Source organism: Pelodiscus sinensis, chromosome 3, assembly GCF_052426305.1.
Source record: "Pelodiscus sinensis isolate ZL-2025 chromosome 3, ASM5242630v1, whole genome shotgun sequence".
Classification (NCBI taxonomy): domain Eukaryota; kingdom Metazoa; phylum Chordata; order Testudines; family Trionychidae; genus Pelodiscus; species Pelodiscus sinensis.
The window spans coordinates 12,255,667-12,278,184 of record NC_143054.1 but is presented as its reverse complement, the minus strand read 5'-3'; the positions used below and the strand labels follow the sequence as shown (position 1 = coordinate 12,278,184).

The 22,518-nt window shown below is 43.7% G+C and overlaps 1 protein-coding gene across 1 annotated transcript; it reads right to left on the bottom strand.

Moving 5' to 3' along the window:
* Nucleotides 1-1,777: 1,777 nt before the first annotated feature.
* LOC142827746 (cysteine-rich venom protein-like) lies at nucleotides 1,778-22,188 on the bottom strand. The gene is made up of 8 exons (XM_075923361.2): nucleotides 22,099-22,188; nucleotides 15,324-15,385; nucleotides 12,864-12,980; nucleotides 12,089-12,176; nucleotides 11,447-11,592; nucleotides 7,288-7,382; nucleotides 5,925-6,013; nucleotides 1,778-2,505 (listed from the first exon to the last, which is right to left on the bottom strand). The coding sequence occupies exons 2-8, from the start codon at nucleotides 15,381-15,383 to the stop codon at nucleotides 2,378-2,380; spliced, it is 723 nt and encodes a 240-aa protein (XP_075779476.1). The 5' UTR covers nucleotides 15,384-15,385; nucleotides 22,099-22,188; the 3' UTR covers nucleotides 1,778-2,377.
* Between the last annotated feature and the right edge of the window lie 330 nt (nucleotides 22,189-22,518).

Sequence of the window (22,518 nt, the reverse complement as noted above, 5' to 3'; positions counted from 1 at the left end):
CCCAGTTTTTGTGGTGTCCTAGGCAGCTGCATGTTGCATATGTAGCTATGTCTACATTGTAGCATGTTTGCAAAAGAGGAAATGCAAATGAAGCACTCATTAGCATTTCTCACACTTTCATTTGAATAGTCTCTTCCAATCTGTTTTGTGGAAGAGTTTTTTTGTGGAAAAAACCTGCAGTGTAGATAGGGCCATTTTGCACAAAACCCCCTCTTTTGCGCAAGATCCTCTATACCTCCTTTTTCGAGCGATAAGGATGCTAGAAGCGGCTTTAACTGCTGACCTGACAAAACCCCAATGAAATGAAGGGCTGGGGGAAGAGAGACTCCATATCGCACAGCGAGATCCCCAGGGACAGGTAGGTGTGGCCACAGCCTCCCCTCCTCGTCAGGGCCTCCTACTGGCCCCTTCCCAACCACAGATGGGAAGAGAAACAGCTTGCAGTGCAGTCAGTGAGATGGGGAGTCAGGGAATGCCAGCTCTAGCAGACAGCTCCCATTGCCTAGGCAGTCCCCCTACTGGCTGCTCCCAGCCACCCTTCATCAGGCAGTGGTGAGTGGCTTGAGCACAGTCTAGAGGATTTGGAGAGACGCAATGATGGGTGAAGGAGAGGGGAAATGGGGCAAATTGCCCCAGGGCCTGAAGATTCAAAAGAGCCCATGGCTCCTGCTAGGGCGGCAAGTGCAGCAACTGGAGCCCTGAGCCCTTTGTATCACTATGGGAATGCTGTGCAGTGCTCTCCAGGTGGCTCTGAGGGCTGCCGAGGGGGGAGGGGAGGAGTGAGTAGGGGTAGGAGGGGGCATGGCATGCTGCTATGTGAGGGGCTGTGGGTTGGCTGCCCCAGGCCTCGCCCCTTCTGCTCATTGCCCTGCCCCTTCTTGAACTAACAGGAGGCTATGGAAACTGCAGGTTCATTTCATGCACTCTCTTCGATGAAGCAGCGAACAGTCCTGTGGCACCTTATAGACTAACCAAAGTATTGGAGCATAAGCTCACTTCGTCAGATGCATGTAGTGGAAATTTCCAGAGGCAGGTATAAATATGCAGGCCAGAATCAGGCTGGAGATGAGCAGGGGGATACAATCAGGGAGGATGAGGCCCACTTCTAGTAGCTGATCTGGAGGTGTGAATTCCAAGAGAGGAGAAGCTGCTTTTGTAGTTAGCGAGCCATTCACAGTCTTTGTTTAGGAGATTTATATTACACACTTCACTTCTCTACAGAGGAAAAAGGACTGTAAGCTGTCTAAAATCCTACCTGCCACATGGGGCCACAATAGTGGTACCCCTAACTCACCCAGCAATATCGTCAATCTTTCCAACTACACACTCAGCCCGGCAGAAGAGTCTGTTCTATCTCGGGGACTCTCTTTTTGTGATAGTGAGGTGGAAAGAAACCCAGCATGTACCTGACTGAATGTAAGAATGAGAGAGAAGCCTGAATTCATTCTTAATAAAATTCCACCAACTTACTTGAAAAGACTTTCCTCATTCCACTTGGCCCCTTATTTGTGAGGCTCAGAACTCTTCTTGTTTTTCTTTAACTAAAACTGCTTCTCTCACCCCAACAGTCTTTGTCTATTTCTACCAGAAAAATATCCCCTCTTCAAGGTATATGAGAATGTTATGGATCTTCTGCAGTGTTTCCAGGCATATGCTGTTTCCAAACAGAGCTTGCAGTATCAAGGCAATACAAATGAAGAATTCTGATAAAAATACCTATGGAATTTGGCTAAATTGCATTTTACATGAAGCAAAAGTAATAACAAGCAAAAACAAGTTATGCAGTATTGAATGAGTAATTTAATGAGTGATAGAGAAGTGATAAATCATTTGAAAATATTTCAGGTGACACAGCTCTACTTTTTATTAGGAGAACATTTTCCTATCCCATCCTTCCTTCCCTTTGTGAAAATTATTTCAAGAACAGAAAGGTGCCCAGTAAGTTGGCTCTCAACATGAATGACAATGGAGAAGTCTGGCTCACTGTATCAGTGGGATTGTTTTTGGAATCAGGACTCTATGAGTATATCCCAGCAGGAGACCTTTCAGTGTTTTTTTTTTTTTTTTTTTTTTTGTAAAGGATGAAGTTGATATTGATCAATAAGAAATCTCAGTCATTAAATGTTGTACAAGTCTAGCATGTGAAATGCTGAATGTCAGGCCCAGAAGAAAAAAATCTACTACATTTTAAAAGAAAGAATTAAACCAGGATAAAATGTGAGGTGAAAGGCCAGATCCAACAGCCTTTACTCAGATGAGTAATCCCATTGCAGTCAGCAGGACTTCCTAGATAAGGGCAGCAAGATGTGACCTTAATTTTCTAAAAGGTGCTGTCCTTAAACTGAAGAAGTTCCATGATGGGAGGAATCAGAGGCTGTTACTTTATTTCAGTGGTGCAAAGGCAGGAGGCAGGACATTTTTTCTTGACCAGGGGGTGTGAACATCCAAAGAAGCTTTTTAAAGCAGGACAGTTTGAGAACACATCCACATAGTTACAAGGATTGGCTGGAAATGAAGGAGACCATGAGATTAGGCACTAACAAGAGGAGAGGGGAAAAAACCTGACACTGTTTCCTTTAAAGCATATTTTGATGGAATAAGCATTTTTCACTGTATTTTTTATTCCCAATCAAGCTGTAACAGAAACATTGTTCACTTGGTTTAAGGCATTTTACCAAGTGGAGCAATACTTTGTTTTAATACTGCTTGCTACAAAACAAGTACAAAATGGAACCAGTCAGGTCTGGAAGTCAGGTTCATTTGAACCGGAATAGATCCGTTCTCTTTACGATTTCTCAGGAGAGTTTCGTCTTAAGAATGAGCTACCCAGGTTTACAAGCCTGTACATTCTGCAGTTCTGTTTACAAATACAGGTGACTTTGGTTGTTAGCAAAAGGCACTGACCATCTCTGAGGTGCGGGGAGGAGGAGGAGATGAGAACCCCTGCTTGGGAGGGCACATTAGAGGACAGAATAGATGAAGAGACACTCAGCTATTGGGCCAGCTTTTTCTCACACACCACCTGGCAGCTGCTGTAGGTAGAGTCACTGCAGCAGTCTTAGAAGAAATGTGTTTCTCAGAGGCCAAGGGCCTGATATATAAAACACAAAGGGCTATTGCATGGGCAGTGGGTGAAGGCAAGCCCCCAGCCCCACCTCCAGACCTGCCCCTTCTGCCAAGGCCCCACCCCTCATGGGAGCCAAGCCTCCTCTGCACTCCTCCCCCTGCCGCACCATGGGGAGGGAGGAGGGTGTGTGCCCTCCCCCCCCCAGCCTCTCCAGCCTTGCAGCTCAGGGAAAGGAAGGTGCTGGGGGACAGTAACACTCTGCCCCCAGTGTGCCTACAACAGGCATTTTGGGGGCAGCGTGTGGGCAGGGCCAGGTTGGTGGTTTGGGAAGGCAATGCCTTCCCTCACCTAACAGACTAGCCACCCATGGGCTAGAATATATGACGCTCACTCACATGGTGGAACACTTAGTTCCTCTGAAGTCAATGGAGCTACTTGCATGCTAGTACTCTGCAGGGTCAGGAAAAGTTCTACACCGAGGCCATACTACTCAGAATGACGGTAGGAAAATGCCATTTTCCTCATGGCCTGGACAAATGACTTGTTCTAAAACCCTTGTGGGGACTTTCTCTAGCCATTGTCAGTGTTCAATATTTTTAACATGGACACTGGTTCCCTTTTGTTTTCTAGGAGGTGGAGGTGGGGAACATGATGAGGCTATTCTGATGCACATTAAGCAGCATATGTACAGCTATCTCTATATACGGGATCTCTCTCTATAATGTACTGCACAGGTTCTCACCAATTTCATAGAATGATTCATTGTGTAGAGAGCCTTACCAAATTCACAGCCATAAAACAGGCATCACAGACTGTGAAATCTTGTTGTCTAAGAAATCTGGTCTTTATTTTGTGCTTTGTAGTCTATATTGTATAGATTTTATAGGGGGAGACCAGCACTTCTCAAACTCGGGGTACTGATCAAAAAGGAAGATTTAGGGGCATTATAAGGTTATTTTAAGGGGGGGGGAGGATCACCAAATTGCTACCCTTACTTCTGTGCAGCCTTCAGAGCTGAGAGACTGGAGAGTAGCAGCTGTTGGCCAAGCACCCAGCTCTGAAAGCAGCATCTGTCAGCAGCAATGCAGAAGTGAGGGAGGAAATACCATATTATACCACCCTTATTTCTATACTGCTTCTAATGACGGCTCTGCCTTCAGAGCTGGGCTCCCAACCAAACACTGCCAGGCTTGTTTAGTTTGGAAAAGAGCAGACAGAGAGGGCTTATCTATACTATGCTGGGGTGTCGAGGGAGGATAGGCAGGTTCTGTGGGAGTTTGCATGTCTTCTTCCAATCTCACTTTCTAGAACTGGACTTTTGAAGGTGGGGGTGGTTTGGATTCGGCTTTTTCAGTGAGACCCTCCCCCTTTGTCAAAAAGCCTCTCTGCCTCAAAAAATGATGTTTATGTGGTTTTTCAACAAAGGGGGAGGTTTGCCGAGGGGGCTGTGTCTGAACTGCTTTCACTTTCGAAGGCTCTGCTTTCAGGGTGGGATCGGGGGAGGGTGTGCGGATTCCCGCTGAATTTGCATATCATCTTTCCACACTTTGGCATAGTCTAGATAAGCCCAGAGACACAATAGCAGTTTACAGGTATCTAAAAGGGTGTCACAAGGAGGAGGGAGAAAAATTGTTCTCCTTGGTCTCGGAGGATAGAAGAAGAAGCAATGGGCTTAAAGTGCAGTAAGGAAGGTTTAGGTTAGACATTAGGAAAAACTTCCTGTCAGGGTGGTTAAACACTGGACTAAGTTGCCTAGGGAGGTTGTGGAATCTCCATCTCTGGAGATATTTAAGAGCAGGTTAGATAGACATCTATATGGGATGGTCTAGATGGTTCTGGGTCCTGCCATGAGGGCAGGGGACTGGACTCGATGACCTCTCGAGGTCCCTTCCAGTTCTAGTGTTCTGTGATTCTGTGATTCTCCAGCTGCCTAGCTCTGAAAGCAGAGCCAATGCCAGCAGCAGTACAGAAGCAAGGGAAGCAATATTACAACCCTCCACCCTTCTACACACACAGACAATAACCTGGCATCTGCTCCTCACAACTCCTTTTAAGGTCAGGATTCCTACAATTACAACTCTGTGACATTTCAGATTTAAATAGCTGAAGTCATGAACACTGTGATTTTGAAATTCCTGTAGCCTTGCATTTGGTAAGATCCTAGTCATATACCTGTGTATATACATATCCAACAGTGTCCTGGCCCATGAGAGTGGCTCCTAAGTGTTATCACAAAACAAATAATAATTATGAATAGAGACAAAGGCCTATTTAGTACAGCATCATAGAAATGTAGGGCTAGAAGGGACCTGTCCCCAGGCTGAGGAGCACGTACCATTTCTGACGTACATACTTAGCCTGTTCTGAAAAAAGTTAAACTTCCAATGATGAGGATTCCACATGCTCCCTAATAACCTGTTTCCATGCTTTACTATATAGTAGGAAATTCCTTCTATCTCCCTGGCTGTGAATGGAGCTGATTACTTCTTGTCCTACCCCGGGAGGCCAGGCAGAACAATCGATCCTATTTTCCTTTATAATGAAACGTGACATGTCTGAAGACTGTCATCGTGTCCTCCACAGTCTTCTCTTCTTCTGGGGACATGAGAACGTGATGACAGTCCCCTGACAAGATAACAACCCCCCCTCTCCCACTCCAGAAGCTCTTATGTGAGTCCCTACACATGCTCATTTTTTCAACATAACATGCCTACCAGTGAGCATGTGTAAGGGCCTCGCACTCAGCCTCTGTAGGCAGATTTGATAAGTTCTCAATGCCTTCCTTCAAGGGAATGAAGCATCATTTTAGTGAGTGAAAGTTACGCCCCTGCCATACTTAAATATCAAAAAAACTTACTACATAGTCCATTGTCACAAGCTTTAGGGCAATCTCCACATGCTGGCCCTGCTTTGTAAGGTGTCTTCATTAACTTTCTGTAATTCCCCCTACAATGGTAGAATGAAACAGCATAAAATGGAAAGCCAGTCTTCAGCACACACGTTCATTTACACACAAGGGACATTAATTGCCATCAGAGGCATGATTTGCAGGTTCTGCAGACATCCCCACAGTAGTGTTAGTGTGTGCAAGTGAGTATGTGCTCAGAGGGGTGAGGCAGGCATACAGCCTGAGCTAATGCCAGCCCTAGCACGCTCTCTGCTATTTTTGGCAAGCTATCTAGAATAAAATGAACACAAGCACATCTGCATGTGCTGCAATCACACTCCCTTAGGGTATGTCTACACTACCCCACTAGTTCGAACTAGCGGGGTAATGTAGGCATACCGCACTTGCAAATGAAGCCCGGGATTTGAATTTCCCGGGCTTCATTTGCATAAGCGGGGAGCCGCCTTTTTTAAAACCCCGCTGGTTCGAACCCCGTGCAGCGCGGCTACACGGGGCTCGAACTAGGTAGCACCGGTAGTGTACAAGGTGTACCGGTAGTTCAGAATAGGAATCCTAGTCTGAACTACCTAGTTCGAGCCCCGTGTAGCCGCGCGGCACGGGGTTCGAACCAGCGGGGTTTTAAAAATGGCGGCTCCCCGCTTATGCAAATGAAGCCCGGGAAATTCAAATCCCGGGCTTCATTTGCAAGTGCGGTATGCCTACATTACCCTGCTAGTTCGAACTAGGAGGGTAGTGTAGACATACCCTTAGTCTGGTAAATGTCAAACAATAATTTCACATGGCAACATGTAAATATTGAATTGAATTAAGGATTTGTGGACAAAACCACTGTGACTGCTTTAAAAATGTTACCCATTTGGCTGTAATGTTAACGATAGATAGCTTATGGTACTTGCAAATGCTTCCCTAACAGAGTCACAGTGACTGGCACTGCTACTTCAGAGGAAGGTGTTATAAACCTGGTGGGAGACAGTTATTGGCTAAGAGGCCTTAGGGAAAGTTTCTTGAAGACCCCTATTAGTTAGAAATACCAGAATCATCTTTTCAGTTACCTAGCTGTCAGAAAAAAATGCTTAGAATCTTAGGCAGAGCAGACTGCACTGGACAATTATTGGGGGGCTTAGGGACTGTTTTACTTTGGATTGTAATTTCTGTGTGTGCTTTGGTATTCCATTATTACTGTATTGCCTCTTTGTCCATAAGCTCCCTTAAAAATTATGCTACATGCTGCAATGTCGCTGACAGACTCTTGGATCATTTCAGTGAAATAAAGCACAAAGGAGTTCCCATAATCAATGACATTAATACATACGCTGGGCAGTAATGGCAAACATAATAGTAGTTGAATTCACTCTCAAGACAAACGGCAATTGCGCATCCAACCTGGTAAGATGTGTACCAAACCACCTGGAGAGAGAAAAAGTAAACACATGAGTAAGTATTAGGGGCTCTTGTATTTTTAATACAGGAGGTGCCCAACTTACAAACTGGCAGTGTTCCAAAAGTTGTTTAGAAGTCAGCTGTTTGGAACTTGGAATGCATTTTCATATAGAAACAAGGCTCTACATCGTGGTTAGATTCCCAGGCTAGCTCACCAAAGCTTATTAACCCATAATGATGATGAAATACAGTGTATTTTCAATGAAAAATAGTAGACAAGAATACTGTTGCAATACTAGTAATTAAACAGAGAAGAAAAACAGTAACATTGACTCAGAAAGAGTTTTTGATTTAACAGTGAATGCTGGTGCTTGAGGAAGGGCAGGTTTAAACAGAATGTCGAGGGGCACAGCCCTCTCGGACGGGGGTCACTCTGTAGAGTTCCCCGTGAGCCTGTTTTTCGGGGTCCACACGGCCCTAATGACTGGGGCCAGCATAAATGACACCCCTCTGTCAACACCAATCTGGCCCTGTGGCCTAGTCTCTGTAAGTCTCCCCTCTCAGGGTAAATACAGCCTTGTGGCCTAGTCCTTAGGCTTTCGGGACTTCCTCTGCTCCAGAGCACTGTAGAGGGAGGGGGAAGAAGAGAGGGGACCCGGGCCCTCCCACTCCACCGGGTCCCAGCCCAGAGCTCTATTAGCAGTGGCTCAGTCCTCTGCCTGCTCAGCCAGGAGTTTCTCCCCTCATCCTGCCGAGCACTGGGGCTGTGGCTGCAGCTGTGGCTGCGGCAGTGTCTGCTGGGGTTCTAGTGGCTGTGGCGTCGGTTCAGGCTGTGTGGGCTCCTCTGGCTCTAGAGCTGGCTCTGCAGGTCCTTCCCCTTCAGCAGTAAGCCCTGAGTGAGCTGTCTCAGGGCCTTTTATAGTGCTGCTCACCAGGGAGCATGCTCAGCAAGGCCGAGGGGGAGGGGCACTCTCAGCCAGCTGGGTCCCACCCACAGGCTGACCTACAGTGCAGGGCCGGGGCGCCCCATCACAGAGAGGAAGACGAGGAGGTAGGTGGAGATCCTGAAAGGGGACTTCTGGATATCCCCGGAGCACAGGGCTAGATTAACTCTTCTGGGGCTGTTAGATTTTGGGGGAGAAGGAGGCTTAGGCTCTAGAGGCCTTTGGGGTAGAGGAGGGGGCTCCAGGCTGGGGCCCACAGTTTTTGTGTGGGAGAGGGCTCAGGGCTGGGGCAGAGGGTTGGAGGGTGGGACATTTAACTGGGCAGCTCCCCTGTGGTGGCTCAGGCCGGGGAAAGGAGGCCAGGGCAGGGCAGGGCAGGTGGCTTTATGTGCTGGCCTGCTCTCGTCTGCAGGCACCGCCCCTCACAGCTCCTTTTTTCCCCAGATTCCCAGCTAATAGGAGCTGCTGAGGCTGAGCCTTCAGGTGAGGGATGAAGGGAAGCTCCCCAGTGCTTACTGCTCCAACCCTGGGGAAGGGGCAATGGCAGAGTTAGGAGCCGAATCCCCTCCTTGCCAAGCAAGGTCAGAACTCAGGATCTTTAGCACCTGCAGCTCTGATCCTGGGAGTAAGAGGGGCCCATGGAAAGATCCACATTTTTGGTGTCCCAGAAATCTTAGCCTGGGTCTCTAGGCTGCACCTTAAACCCCTGTGTTAAGCCAGCCCTGGCCGGCTCCACCGCCTGCCCCCCATGCACTCTGTGCTGGCTCCTACAGCCAGCCACATGCCCTGCCTCACCCACAGGATCACCACCAGCATGGACAGCCCCAGGCCTATTCCCCAGCTGCCCATGGGATCACCACCAGCTCAGGCAGCCCCCCTTCCCCGCCTGTGGGATCAGCACCAGCTTGGGCAGCCTCAGCCCCAGCCGCCTGAGGGCTCAACATCAGCTCCAGTTGGCCCTAGCTCCATCCACCAGCAAACTCCCTCTTCCCACAGGCTCAGCATTGGGTTGGGCAGCCCCCAGCTCCATCCACTGGCAAACCCCACTCTCACCTCGGGCTTAGCATTGGCTCCAGCTGCCCCCTGTCTCCATCCTTTGGTTCAGCACAGGCTCCGGCCATCCCAGCCCCATCTTCCAGCCGTGACCCTACGGTCTCTACAACCAGCCTTCCCCATCTGCTCACTGGGAGGTTGTCTGAGCACAGGCTGGAGGAGAGGGGAGCCCCTACATGGCTGGGCAGGGCAGCTGGGGGATGGGGCTAAGAGGAGGGTTGCTGGGCGGGGCAGCATTACATGCCAAAGCCATGCTGAGCCTGCAGAATTGTGTTTGTGGGGTGGTCATAACTCAAACATTTGTAACTTGGTGAGTGTCTGTCTAATAAAATATACATTAATAAACATTTTCTAAATTAACTTGAGATTTGGGTATATTATTTTATTACATGGTATGGCAGAATATGTTACATCTTCTAGGAAAAAAACAGAACCCTGTGTTGTTTTCATATGGTCTTATTTAACCTTCTTAGAACCAATCTGGGATCTAATGGGGATGAAACCAAGTAACATTGTAGATCCTCAGTCACGTGGGGTGTGTCTGGGCTACAGGGTTTTGTCGACAGAAATGGACTTTTGACGACAAACCTATACCTGTGTCTACACTACCGCCGAGTGTCGACAGAACTCAGCAGTTTTGTCGACGGTGGTAAACCTCATTCTACGAGGAATAACGCCTTTTGTCGACAGAGTTCTGTCAACAGAAGGTGTTATTGCATCTACACTGTCCTTTGTGTCTACACTATCATGTTGAGAAAGTGGCTTGCTTTGTCGACAGAACTGGATGTGGTCTAGATGCTCTTTGTCGATGGAAGCTTTGTTGACAGTATCTGTTAACAAAGCCTCTGTCGACAAAAGCCTGTAGTCTAGACGTACCCTTGGGCTGTGTCTAGACTGGCAAGTTTTTCTGGAAAATCATCTGCTTTTCTGGAAAAACTTGCCAGCTGTCTACACTGGCCACTTGAATTTCCGGAAAAGCACTGACGATAGCATGTAAAATCATCAGTGCTTTTCCAGAAAAACTATGCTGCTCCCGTTCGGGCAAAAGTCTTTTCCCAAAAGACTTTTGCCCAAAAGGGCCAGTGTAGACAGCATAGTACTGTTTTCCACAAAAAAGCTCCGATCGCGAAAATGGTGATCGGGGCTTTTTTGCGGAAAAGCGTGTCTAGATTGGCCACGGATGCTTTTCCGCAGAAAGTGCTTTTGCGGAAAAGCATCTTGCCAATCTAGACGTGCTTTTCTGAAAATGCTTTTAACGGAAAACTTTTCTGTTAAAAGCATTTTCGGAAATTCATGCCAGTGTAGGCGTAGCCTTGGTGTTTTTAATCAGGACATATACATACAAACATGTACACTGGTTCAACCACAAATAGTTGGATGAAGTGCAGGAATCATTAGATAAAATTAGCCGCTGTGTGTTGCACACAACTGGTGAGACTAGGTAGTCATAATGTCCCCTTTTGGTCATGAAATTTAAGATGATACAGTTGTGCAGGATAAGCCAACCTACAATTGTTTATCCCCTTGGGGTTCTTATCTTTTCCCTCATCCCAGGAATAACCAAATGCTCCATTCATGGAGTAACCAAACAGCAAATTAAAAAAAATACAAATAAAGTCTCCCTCACACTTTCTTCCTACCTAGCCTGTAGGGGCATTAGCTTGATTAGTTTATAATTGGTGCATTTTAATGAACTTGTATATGTCTGAAGAATTCACTGAAGGAAAGCTAAGGGAAGATTATGGTGATTTAGGGCCAGATTCTGCTACCAATACAGCAACAACATTATTTCCACAAGAAGAAAAATCTCTGCCAATATGGTTACAACTTAGAGAACTTGGTCTAACCTAGGGTTAAATAATAGAGTTTTCCACTGCATCTCTCAGTGTAATAGACTTCACTGTGAGGAGTCTAATAGTCTGCAGTTTATATATTGCCCCATTACATTTGCTGTGTTGAAATAATTCTTATCCTCCATGGTGTTTATTCCCTTTAAATGCATTGAGGCTGCTTTTTCTACTACTCCTGGTATTCACTTAGCCAAATATATATGACTTAAAGCACAAATTTAATAAGTGGTACCATCGTCCCTACCTGAGTATAATGGCCAATCACTGCATCTGGTGTGGTTGGCCCAGTGCCATACACAAAATTTTCCACCTCACTGTACCAGGATTGAATTGCATCTGACCAGGAATGGGGTTTAGTTGACATGTAGAGATTTTCACCACAGCCCGTACCTGAAAATAGAAAGGAAATAATTCACAAAGCTTCATGAAGGGGATTTATGTGAAAGCCCTTGCATGTTCTTGTGGGGAGAAGCAGTACAAGATTCAGAAATTTCCAGGAGAGTCATCAATCTGTGACATCAATGAAAAGGGGTTTACGTTCACACAAAGCACTTTTCGTATTATTAGAACTCTTTGGGGATAATGAGTGGGAGGAGGGATATTGAAGAGGATAAAACTAAAAAGAAAATCCCCAATTTTTCTTCAAAAATTAAAAATTGTGACATTTCAGTGAATTGTTTCTTTTTTTAATGTTGAAATTTATATATCTAAATATAATGCAGTCTTATTGTAGAATAGATTAATCCATATACTCCAATGTTATAAATGTTGTTCATTTAGTAAAATATTATTACCACTTAAATATGAATTGGGTTACATCATGTGAAAATATTTCTTATAATGGGTTCAATAGTCATTGATTGTTTAAAACTGACACTTTACTTACTAGTTGATCGCTCAGCTGGGGGACTGTGGGATAAAGTGCATTCATTTGCCCAACGCTTGGCATTCTTGGCAGCTGCATGACTCCATTCCTTAATGAAATGAGAAACACCCGATGGTCAGATGTGCATCTCTTAGTACTTCAGAATGTGGAACAATATAGTTGGAAATTGCATTTTCCACGTTTAAAATCTTTTGGACAATTTCTTTTTCATTAGGATGGTAAAAGGAGAAGCAACTCAATAGCTGCAGACCTCAGGTGGAAGCTAGATATTAGGGTGATTAATTTGATGGAGAATACATAGGGCATCATGGAACACCAGACGCTCTTGGTTTTTCTCTTCTCTTCAAAAGAAGACATTATTCATGGAAAAACTTAAAAAACAAGAATAGTCTAGCAGCATCTTAAAGACTAATAAAACATGTAGATGGTATCATGAGCTTTTGTGAGTACATCTGAAGAAGTGTGTTATACCCACAAAAGCTTACGGTACCATGTACATGTTTTGTTAGTCTTTAAGGTGCTGCTAGACTATTTGTTGTTTAATCTGTCAGTTACAGATTAACTCGGCTACCCCTTTGAAATTATTGTTCATGAGCAGCTAGATTTGTCATATCCAATCTGCTCCCTTCCCTTGATAATTCTAGGGTTCTTCAATATTTTGGGGAGGGAAGGATTCAAATGACATGTTTCTGCCACGTGGAATGCTGTGCCATTGCAAATTTCCGAGTAACAGAGTCTCTATGCATTACAGATTGCTTTGCAAAATACTTCTTACCATCCTCAGCATGTTGCGAGCGGTCGGCTTAACCGCTCTCCTTAGGGCATTGTGCTTGTCAACAATCTCCTTTTGTTGAACCGCATTGTCAGTTGACAGAGAAGCTACATTTGAAATCTAAATAAATAGAATGTACAATCATTTTTCTTGTATTGGTTCTGTGAATCGGAAATATTGTATACACAAATATAGGAATCGACTCCAATGAGTGTGTTTTTGAAATATTTCATGAACTAATTATGTTTATGAACTTAATTTCATCAGAATAAATCTGTCAATCAATCATCAATTCATTAATTATAGATCAGACTCTATGTGATATCTTCAGGTATGATACTAATAAGCACAATTTAGCAGTTAGAAACTGATAGCATTATCTAATCTTAGAATTTTTAGACTCTCAAGTTCTTTGAAATATATCAAGCCAAATACAGGAGATGGGGAGGGGAACCCTCCACAGAATATATTATTCATCCCTTTATTTACAGCCTAATTGCTCATAGATTGAGGATCCCATTGTGCTTGGCACTGCATAAACAAGCACAAAGAAATTGAGATATGAAGCTATGTGACAGTTAAGCATCTCTTTAAAACATTTTATGGAAGACATGTTGAAAGTCTTACTTCTTTCACATCCATGAAAATACCCCAAAATGCTCCCAGTTATGAACCTCTAATCTCTAATCTCTGAATTCTTACTGCATATTTGTGTCATGTCACTTTTCCTTTGTAACGCTCACTAAGCCAAGCATATTAATCCCTGATCCTATGATAACATCTTCATGTGCCTGGCTTTACTGACGATAATAATTCTATTGCTATTGAGAAGATAACTCATATGAGTAACAGATGGGAAAATATTTGCAGGATCTGTTCTTTACTTCAGTGTTTCTCAACCAAGAGTGTGTATACCCGTGAGAATACGCAGATGTTTTCCACAAGCACATCAACTCATCTAGATATTTTCCTAGTTTCACGACAGGCTCTAAAAAAAGCATCAGCAAATTTTGTACAAACTAAAATTTCATGTAGATAATGGCTTGTTTATACTGCATTATATACTATAAATTGAAATGTAAGTACAATATTTATATTGTAACTGAATTATTTTATAATTATATTGTAAAAAGGAGAAAGTCAGCAGTTTTTCAGTAATAGTGTACTATGATACTTTCGTAATTTTTTTCTGAGGTAAGCAAGTAGCTTTTAAGTGAGGTAAAACCTGGGGGTACACAAGACAAATCAGATTCCTGAAAGTGGTACTGTAGTTTGGGAAGGTTGGAAGCCATTGAATTAGTTTGCCATGAACACTTATGCCATTTAATGGACTTAATCTGATCTGAGTGCTTGCATTCATTTAGGAATTTAACTGAGCTTAACATTTCACTCCTCTTCCCCCCCAGAATGGTCAAAACCAACATGAAGGCTGTCTACACTGGACCCCTTTTCTGGAAAAGGGATGCAGATGAGACAAGTCGGAATTGCAAATGAAGCGGGGAGTTAAATTTTCCCCTCTTCATTTGCATGAACATGGCTGCCACTTTTTTCCAGCTCGGGGCTTTGCCGGAAAAAAGCGCCAGTCTAGATGGGGATCTTTCAGAAAATAAAACCTTTTCCGAAAGGTCCCTTATTACTCTTAAAATCAGGAATAAGGGACCTTTCAGAAAAGGCTTTATTTTCTGAAAGATCCCCATCTAGACTAGCGCTTATTTCCAGCAAAGCCCCGAGCCGGAAAAAAGCGGCAGCCATGTTTATACAAATGAAGCGGGGAAAATTTAAATCCCCGCTTCATTTGCAATTCCGACTTGTCTCATCTGCATCCCTTTTCTGGAAAAGGGGTGCAGTATAGACACAGTCGAAGGCTACGTCTACACTGGCATGATTTTCCGGAAATGCTTTTAACAGAAAAGTTTTCCGTTAAAAGCATTTTCGGAAAAGCACGTCTAGATTGGCAGGATGCATTTCCGCAAAAGCACTTTTTGCGGAAAAGCATCCGTGGCCAATCTAGACGCGGTTTTCCGCAAAAAAGCCCCGATCGCCATTTTCGCGATCGGGGCATTTTTACAGAAAACAGTACTGTGCTGTCTACACTGGCCCTTTTGTGCAAAAGTCTTTCGGAAAAAGACTTTTGCCCGAATGGGAGCAGCATAGTATTTCCAGAAAAGCACTGATGATTTTACATTACATCGTCAGTGCTTTTGCGGAAATTCAAGCGGCCAGTGTAGACAGCTGGCAAGTTTTTCCGCAAAATCATTTGATTTTGCGGAAAAACTTGCCAGTCTAGACACAGCCTAAGTGTTTTGAAATTACTGACGTGGAACATTTCACAAGGTGTGAACAAATGCACTTCTCTTTATCAGTTTGCAAAAATATTTGACATTTTTATTTTTCCTTGGGGTTCAGAAATCTTAAAATATTAATGGGATTGGAAAAATGTTTCCCATCAAGTTCTTGTCCTACCTGTCCGGTGGTTTGCTGCAGCACAGCAGCCAGGCACAAGAATGCAGTGAGCAGAATCATTTCTGAAAAGAGAAGAAAAACCTGCTTAATTGCCTTTCTTGTCTCTAGCTTATATTTATTTAAGCACAGTATGCAATTATGCTGCAACATGTTGTGTATGCCTAGGGTTTTTCTCAATTGGGAAATTGGGATTTTATCACCAGGTCTTTATACTAGAGAGAAAAATCTTCTGTTGTTTCTCTGTGTTACTTTCCACAGCACTATGAGGCAACCAGCTATCCAAACATTACTCTCATGACACTGTCACAGGACCTAATCACATCAGCTGTATCCTCAAAGGCTCATTCATAAGCACACCCATTAATGGAACATATGAAATTATGCACCAATACCTAGAAACCATCTATGTCAAGACACACCCAAGAAAACCAACAATAGAACACCACTTGTCATCACCTACAGCTCCCAACTTAAACCTGTCCAATACATTATCAATAAACTACAGCCTATACTGGAACAGGATACTAAACTCCAAGAGGCTCTGGGAGACAGACCCTAACCTCAAGATGATACTAACCTCAAGATGACCCTAACCACCTAACCTCAATATGATACTTACCAACAACCACAGGACATACCACACTAATACCAACCCTGGTACCTTTCCTTGCAACAAACCCCATTGCCAGCTTTGTCCACATATTCACTCAGCTGATACCATTATTGGACCTAACCAAGTGAATTATAAGATCAAGAACACATATTCATGCACATCCAGAAATATAATTTATGCTATCATGTGCCGAAAGTGTCCGTCTGCCATGTACATTGGACAAACGTCTCAGATACTTCGCCAAAAGATCAATGCCCACAAAACAGATATTAGACAGGATCACAAAGAGAAAACAGTTTCTTGCCATTTCAACCAGAAAGGACACTGTCTCAATGACTTGATTACCTGCATCCTGCTTCAAAGGCCTTTTAAGACTACACTTGAAAGAGAATCCTATGAACTGTCATCCATGCTTAAATTCGATACTTTACGCCTAAGTTTGAATAAAGACTTTAATTATCGTACCCATTACAAAGATAGCTTCCCCAATTATCACCTGTAATATCATTAGCTCACAGACATTTGCCTCCCCCCCCATACTCCTTCTGTTCTGAAATTTGATTTGTCCTTTTCATATGTGTTCATTTTTTAAATTGTATCCTTTGGTATATATGGTTGTGACAATTTTCTTCCACTATTTGATCTGAGGAAGTGGTTCTGGCCCACGAAAGCTCATCACCTAATAAACCATCTTGTTAGTCTTTAAAGTGCTATATAGTCCTGTTTTTTGTTTCTTCTCACCACTGTTAGGGTATGTCTACACTGCATTCCTCTTTTGAGAGAGGAATGCAAATGCAGCCGAGCTAAATTGCAAATGAAGCACGAATTTACAAAACTTGCACTTCATTTGCATAATGGCATCTGGACTCTTTTTTGAAATGCCCTATTTTGAAAAAAAATGCTGTGTAGACTGGGTTATTTTGAAAAAAAAACCCATCTTTCGAAATTTCCCTTAAATCTCATTTTTTAGGGAATAAGGGTTATTTCAAAAGAATCTGAAATTCTGGGTGCAAATCGTAAAGTGCTTGAGAGTATTTTTAAATCCCTGTAAGGTCCAGGATCCAATTATCTCTGGCTATTATTTCAATTAGCATCGCCTGGGAGGCTTTAGCTCTCAGTGTTTATGGTTTAACTGGTTTGGATACTGGCTGGGCTGGAATTCACTTCCATTGGCCAAGCTCCAGTCTAAGTAGGCTCTGCATGATGCCAGGGTAATTTGTTGCTGACTTCATTTTATGTTTGATTTAGCAGGAAGGTTGATGGCTCTGGTTTCAGGTATTCCTGGTAAAATGAGGAGGGAGCTGGATGACATTTCTATCTGCAGCAAGAGTGGGTCTCTAGAGCTACTTGCAAAGAGAGCATGTATTTTTCCTACAGGCATAGCAAGTTCCACTGCTCCCCACATTGACTGCGTGACACTGGGAAGCAATGGGCCATATCTTCACCTGTAACTCTATCAACATCACTCTCTGGAGGTCTTTCGACATCCATGAAACTGAACCCATTTACACTGAATAAGGAATTGCTCCACCATATCTTGCACAATCTTAATGTCTGCCAGCACTTCTCTAGGAGAGGGGTAGACTTATCTGATGAAAGGTATTGGTAAACTAGCAATATAATGGCCTGGTGACATTGTCTGCTAGTAGCGGACCCAAATAAAAAAATAGTCTAATCACTGTATCTGACTGTGGCATATGGATCCATTTTGGGCCAGTTCCTCAGTAGTGAAGGATCTGGCCCTAAACACTAACCAGATTAATGCAGGTCATTACAGTTAATAGATGTAAATTTTCTTTCCTGGTAATACATTTCTTATCTTATAACTTTATGTTGCTATTTTCCAAATTAATATTATGCATGACTGCTCCAGTACTAGAGATTAAAGATATATGCCCAATAAAATGAAAAAGGAGATATTTTTCTTGCATTCCACTCAGTACTATACAAAAGCTTTTTTGATACAGTTGTACCTGTACACAAGTATTTCAAGTTAAAATGTGTCTCTTTTGAAATGGGAAATATGTTTTTTTAAAGTTACTTTGGTATGCTAAACTTGGGAAAATATATGCTGTGACATGTTCTGAGGTGAAAATAACCAACTCATTGAAATTGTTTATTTGGGTAAATTTGTAAATTGGACTGAGAAATCTCCACCAAGGTAATGGCAAAAATGTTCATCCTAAAATTTTGTAAGAAAAACAAAATATAAATAAGGTTTTTCACGTTTTTTACAAGTTACAAAAATGCCTTTGTCTGTGCATCTACACTGAACCCTTAGCTCTACGCAATTTGAGCTATGCAAATTGCATAGCTCATTTCAAGTCAATTTCAAAATAGCTTATTTCGTAATTTGGCGCTGTCTACACAGCACCAAATTTTGAAATAAACTCCTATTCCCGCTGTGCTGACAGAGGGGTGTAGATTAGGCACATAACCATTGCAAATGAAGCAGGGATTTAAATATCTCGTGCTTCATTTGAATAGAAAGCCTTTTTCGACAGATCCTATAAACCTCCTTGCAGGAGGCATAAGAGATCTGTCGAAAAAGGCTTTCTTTCTCGACAGATCCCCCTCTAGACTGCCGCTTTTTGGCAACAAAGTGCTGAGTCGGAAAAATGCAGCGGCATTTTTATGCAAATTAGGCGTGGAATATTTAAATCCCTGCCTCATTTGCAATGTCGACCTGCCTAATCTGCATCCCTCTGCTGACAGAGGGATGCAGTCTAGACATACCCTTACAGACTAACAGATTTATTGGAGCATAAGCTTTCATTGGCAAAGACCCACTTCATCAGATGAATGTAGTGGAAATTCCAGAGGCAGGTGTTCTCTGCCCGCTTATCTACACCAGTGACACCATCACAGGACCTAACTAGATCAGCCACACCATCATGAGCTCATTCACCTGCACATCTACCAATATAATATATGCGGTCATGTGCCAACAATGTCCCTCTGCCATGTACATCAGCCAAACTGGACAGTCCCTACGTAAAAGAATAAAAGGACACAAATTGGATCTCAGGAATGGCAACACACAAAAACCTGTAGGAGAACACTTCAGTCTCCCTGGACACACAGTGGCAGATTTAAAAGTAGCCATCCTGCAACAAAAAAAACTTTAAAAACAGACTTCAAAGAGAAACTTCAGAGCTACAATTCATCTGCAAATTTGACTCTATCAGTTTTGGATTATACAAAGACTGTGAATGGCTATCAAATTACAAAAGCAGTTTCGCATCCCTTGGTGTTCACACCTCCACATCAGCTGCTGGAAGGTGGCCTCATCCCCCTTGACTGAATTGACCTCATTATCTCTAGCCTTACTCTTGATTGGAACTCTTTGCTTATGTCTGTATATTTATACCTGCCTCTGGAATTTCCACTACATGCATCTGACGAAGTGGGTGTGTAGACGCTCACATTGTTATTTTGGAATAACTGTAGTTATTCCGAAATAATGGCCCAGTGTAGACACACTCTTAGTGTAGTCTTTGTGACACTGCCAGGCTGCATATAGACTGGCATGATTTTGCGCAAATACTTTTAATGGAAAAGTTTTCCCGTTAAAAGTATTTGCGCAAGAGAATGTCTATACTGGCATGTGCCTTTCCACAAAAGCAAATCTTTTGCGCAAAAGCATCCATGCCAGTGTAGATGCTCTCTTGAGCAAGAAGGCTCCAATGGCCATTTTATCCATCAGGCTTTCTTGCGCAAGAAATTAACGTGGCTGCCTACACTGGCCCTCTTGCGCAAGAATACTCCTTGCAAGTTATACTTGCGCAAGAGGGCTTATCCCTGAGCGGGAGCATCAGAGTATTTGCACAAGAACCACTGATTTTGTACATTACAAAGTCAATGTTCTTGCGCAAATACTCACGGCCAGTGTAGACAGGCGGCACGATTTTGCGCAAAAGCTACTGCTTTTGTGTAAAATCATGCCGGTCTAGACGCAGCCCCGGTGTTTAACTTGTTGTCTATGTTTCACTGTTGCATAAGAGATATAGCTATAGCACAATGTGTACAGCTGTTAAAAACCTTGATTAAGTTCTGAGTTCAGTCAAACTGGATGATTTCTAGGCAATGGCATCTGTGGTGTATGGTGATTAAGAGTAAGGCCTCATATGTCCTCTTCTCTGTGTATCTGCATTCTCATTGGTACATCTTGAAATAAATTAACTACTCTATTTTGTATAAGAAACTCCCACTGAGTTTTGAAGCTTCATATGAGCAGCCTATTATGAAAACGCACTATTACATGATTTCTCCTGCATACTTCTTTTCCCGCTCTACTGTCAGATGTCTCACATACCCCTAGGGGCTTGCTTATCACATTTTAGGAACCCTTGCATTAGAAGGGATAAATATACTTGCTCTGAGAGTTAAACCTTATTGCCTGATCCTGCAATCACCTCAGTGCTTTGTACATGTGCTAAGTCCCATGGATCTTATTGAGCCATGTACATTATTGCAGGATCAGTCCCTTAATACAGGTTGAACCTCTCTAGTCTGGCACTGTAACCGTCCCCTTAAAGGCCACCCCGAGTTTGGGTGGGCAATTGTCTTATGTGGGAGCTTTGCTCTATGGTTGGCCTCTTGGCCCCGGCGTATCTCCCGTACCTTAGGCGTGATCCGAGCCTGCGTGGGTCCCAGGGGGACCGGGAAGGGGGCTCAGGACCTCCCTCTCTCCGAGCTCCGACCCAGGGCCCTAAGAAGGGGACATGCGTCCCCTGTCAGTGGAGGGGGTCAAGATCCCCCAAACCCTCCACTCGCGGGGTTCATGGCCCCGCCCTGGGTCCCTTCTTCCCAGTCAGTCCCTTACTGGTTCCCCCTGTGTGGGGATAAGCTTACCCTCCACCTCCCACTTCGGGGGGTTCCTGGCAGCCTGTACCTCTCAGGGTCCGGACTCCTTGCCAGGGCCTGGGGTTCCTCCCAGGGCCGAACACTTCCCCCCTCCTGGCCACGGCTGCGGCCCTTTTGAATCTCCCGCTGGTCGGTGCCTTGGGCCGACGTCACTTCTGCGCCCTGGCCCCCGCCCTCCTCGGTGTCCCAGCCGGCGCCCCTGCTGACATCACGAGGAGACACCGGACTGGGCTGCGGACCATCGGCCACGCCGTCGCTCGGCGCCATCTTTTGGCTCTCGGCGGTGCACCCCCAGACGCTTAATTCCCCCTCCGGGCCTTCGCCCCTCTCCTCGGAGGCCATCCCAGTGTGGGGTAGAGCGGGTGGTCCACCTGCCCTGTCACAGGCACCCTTGGGATTTGACTCGTGCAGAACTTGAGAATTTGCTGAACCATCGGAGGTCAATATTGTCTAGCAGCTTTACCAACGCTTCCACTCCTTACTGGGCTCTTAGATGGCATTTAGGGGAAAATTAGAGCTAAATAACAGCACAGAACACTGAGAGCCAGGACTGGTGGCTGTAAACAACTTTATGGGACCACAGGAAACTTGGCCACACCCATGCTAAGTGGACCTTTGGCTAACTGAAATCATTCCAGATCACATATGTTGCTGGACCATAGAGTGCTGGTCTAGAGAGGTCCAACCTACACTTCCAACCTGTATTAGGTGAGCATTAAGGGAAGAAATCTTGTGTGTGCTTTTTTTCCCCTCGCAAAGACTGAGTGTTGGAACAACTCAGTGCAACCTACACTATTCATTACATATATCAGGCTATCTCCCTCTATTTCTTACAGTAATGCAACTTGAATTCATTATTAATTATCTCTTGAAGCTATTTTATAATTATACACCCTACAATTGTTCTTTAGGCAGCATTTTATATGTTCAAGGTAGTTTATGGCTATGTAAGGAGAAACGGTCCCTGCCCTTAAGAGAATTTTATCTAAGCCAATAATGCGTACAAAGTACTGGAATTTATACATATCTATTATTTAATGCCTCTGCTTAATTCCTGTTTTGTTACCTATTCACTCATACTGTTAAAGACTTTTTAATTTTTTACTTTATATTTCCATATTTTCTCTTACTTTTTCTAGTCCTCTAACGGCTTTTTACCCTTCCCCACATCTAAGGAAATGTCATTGTAATTCTCTGAATGTCCTAACGTTTCAAGAAGACTTCTTTGTAGCAGATTCTATCTGAAAACCTGTGAATAAGGTCTCTCTGTGTTAAGGAAAGGAATGTAAAGCTTACCTGTTCTTTCTGGGCAGATAGAAAATGTCTTCCAGCACCTTTAAAGAGGCTGTGGAAGTGAATGGATTTTTTGTTTAAACCATTATATATAGCTCGCCTGTTTCCTGCTTTGGGAAAGTGACTCAGCATCATAGCAGGCACAATAAAACATTAATTGAAACTGTATGGAACACCGGTTTTGTTAAACATTCTTCCAAAAATATGTTATTTGCCTTTGATTTTTACTGCCTAATATTGTATATTTGGAAAGCGCTAAGAAATTTCTGCTTTCAGTTAAGCTGATCTGAGTTAAATATTGCTAATTATAAGTAATTTTCACAATTAGAGTGAACAATATAATCTCATGTCAGAAAGGATCTTCACAAGAGTTGGCACATCTAGGTATCTCTAAGTCTCAGTGAATCTAATATACATCTACAT

What these genes read in the sequence shown, in the direction of transcription:
- LOC142827746 (XM_075923361.2), bottom strand. Translation starts at nt 15,383, where the DNA reads ATGATTCTGCTCACTGCATTCTTGTGCCTGGCTGCTGTGCTGCAGCAA. An exon ending in CCCAGCTGAGCGATCAACTA is followed by an intron (nt 11,593 to 12,088) that starts GTAAGTAAAGTG and finishes TTCTATTTTCAG; the next exon opens with GTACGGGCTGTGGTGAAAAT. An exon ending in TTGTGACAATGGACTATGTA is followed by an intron (nt 2,506 to 5,924) that starts GTAAGTTTTTTT and finishes CTTCATTTCCAG; the next exon opens with CCAATCCTTGTAACTATGTG.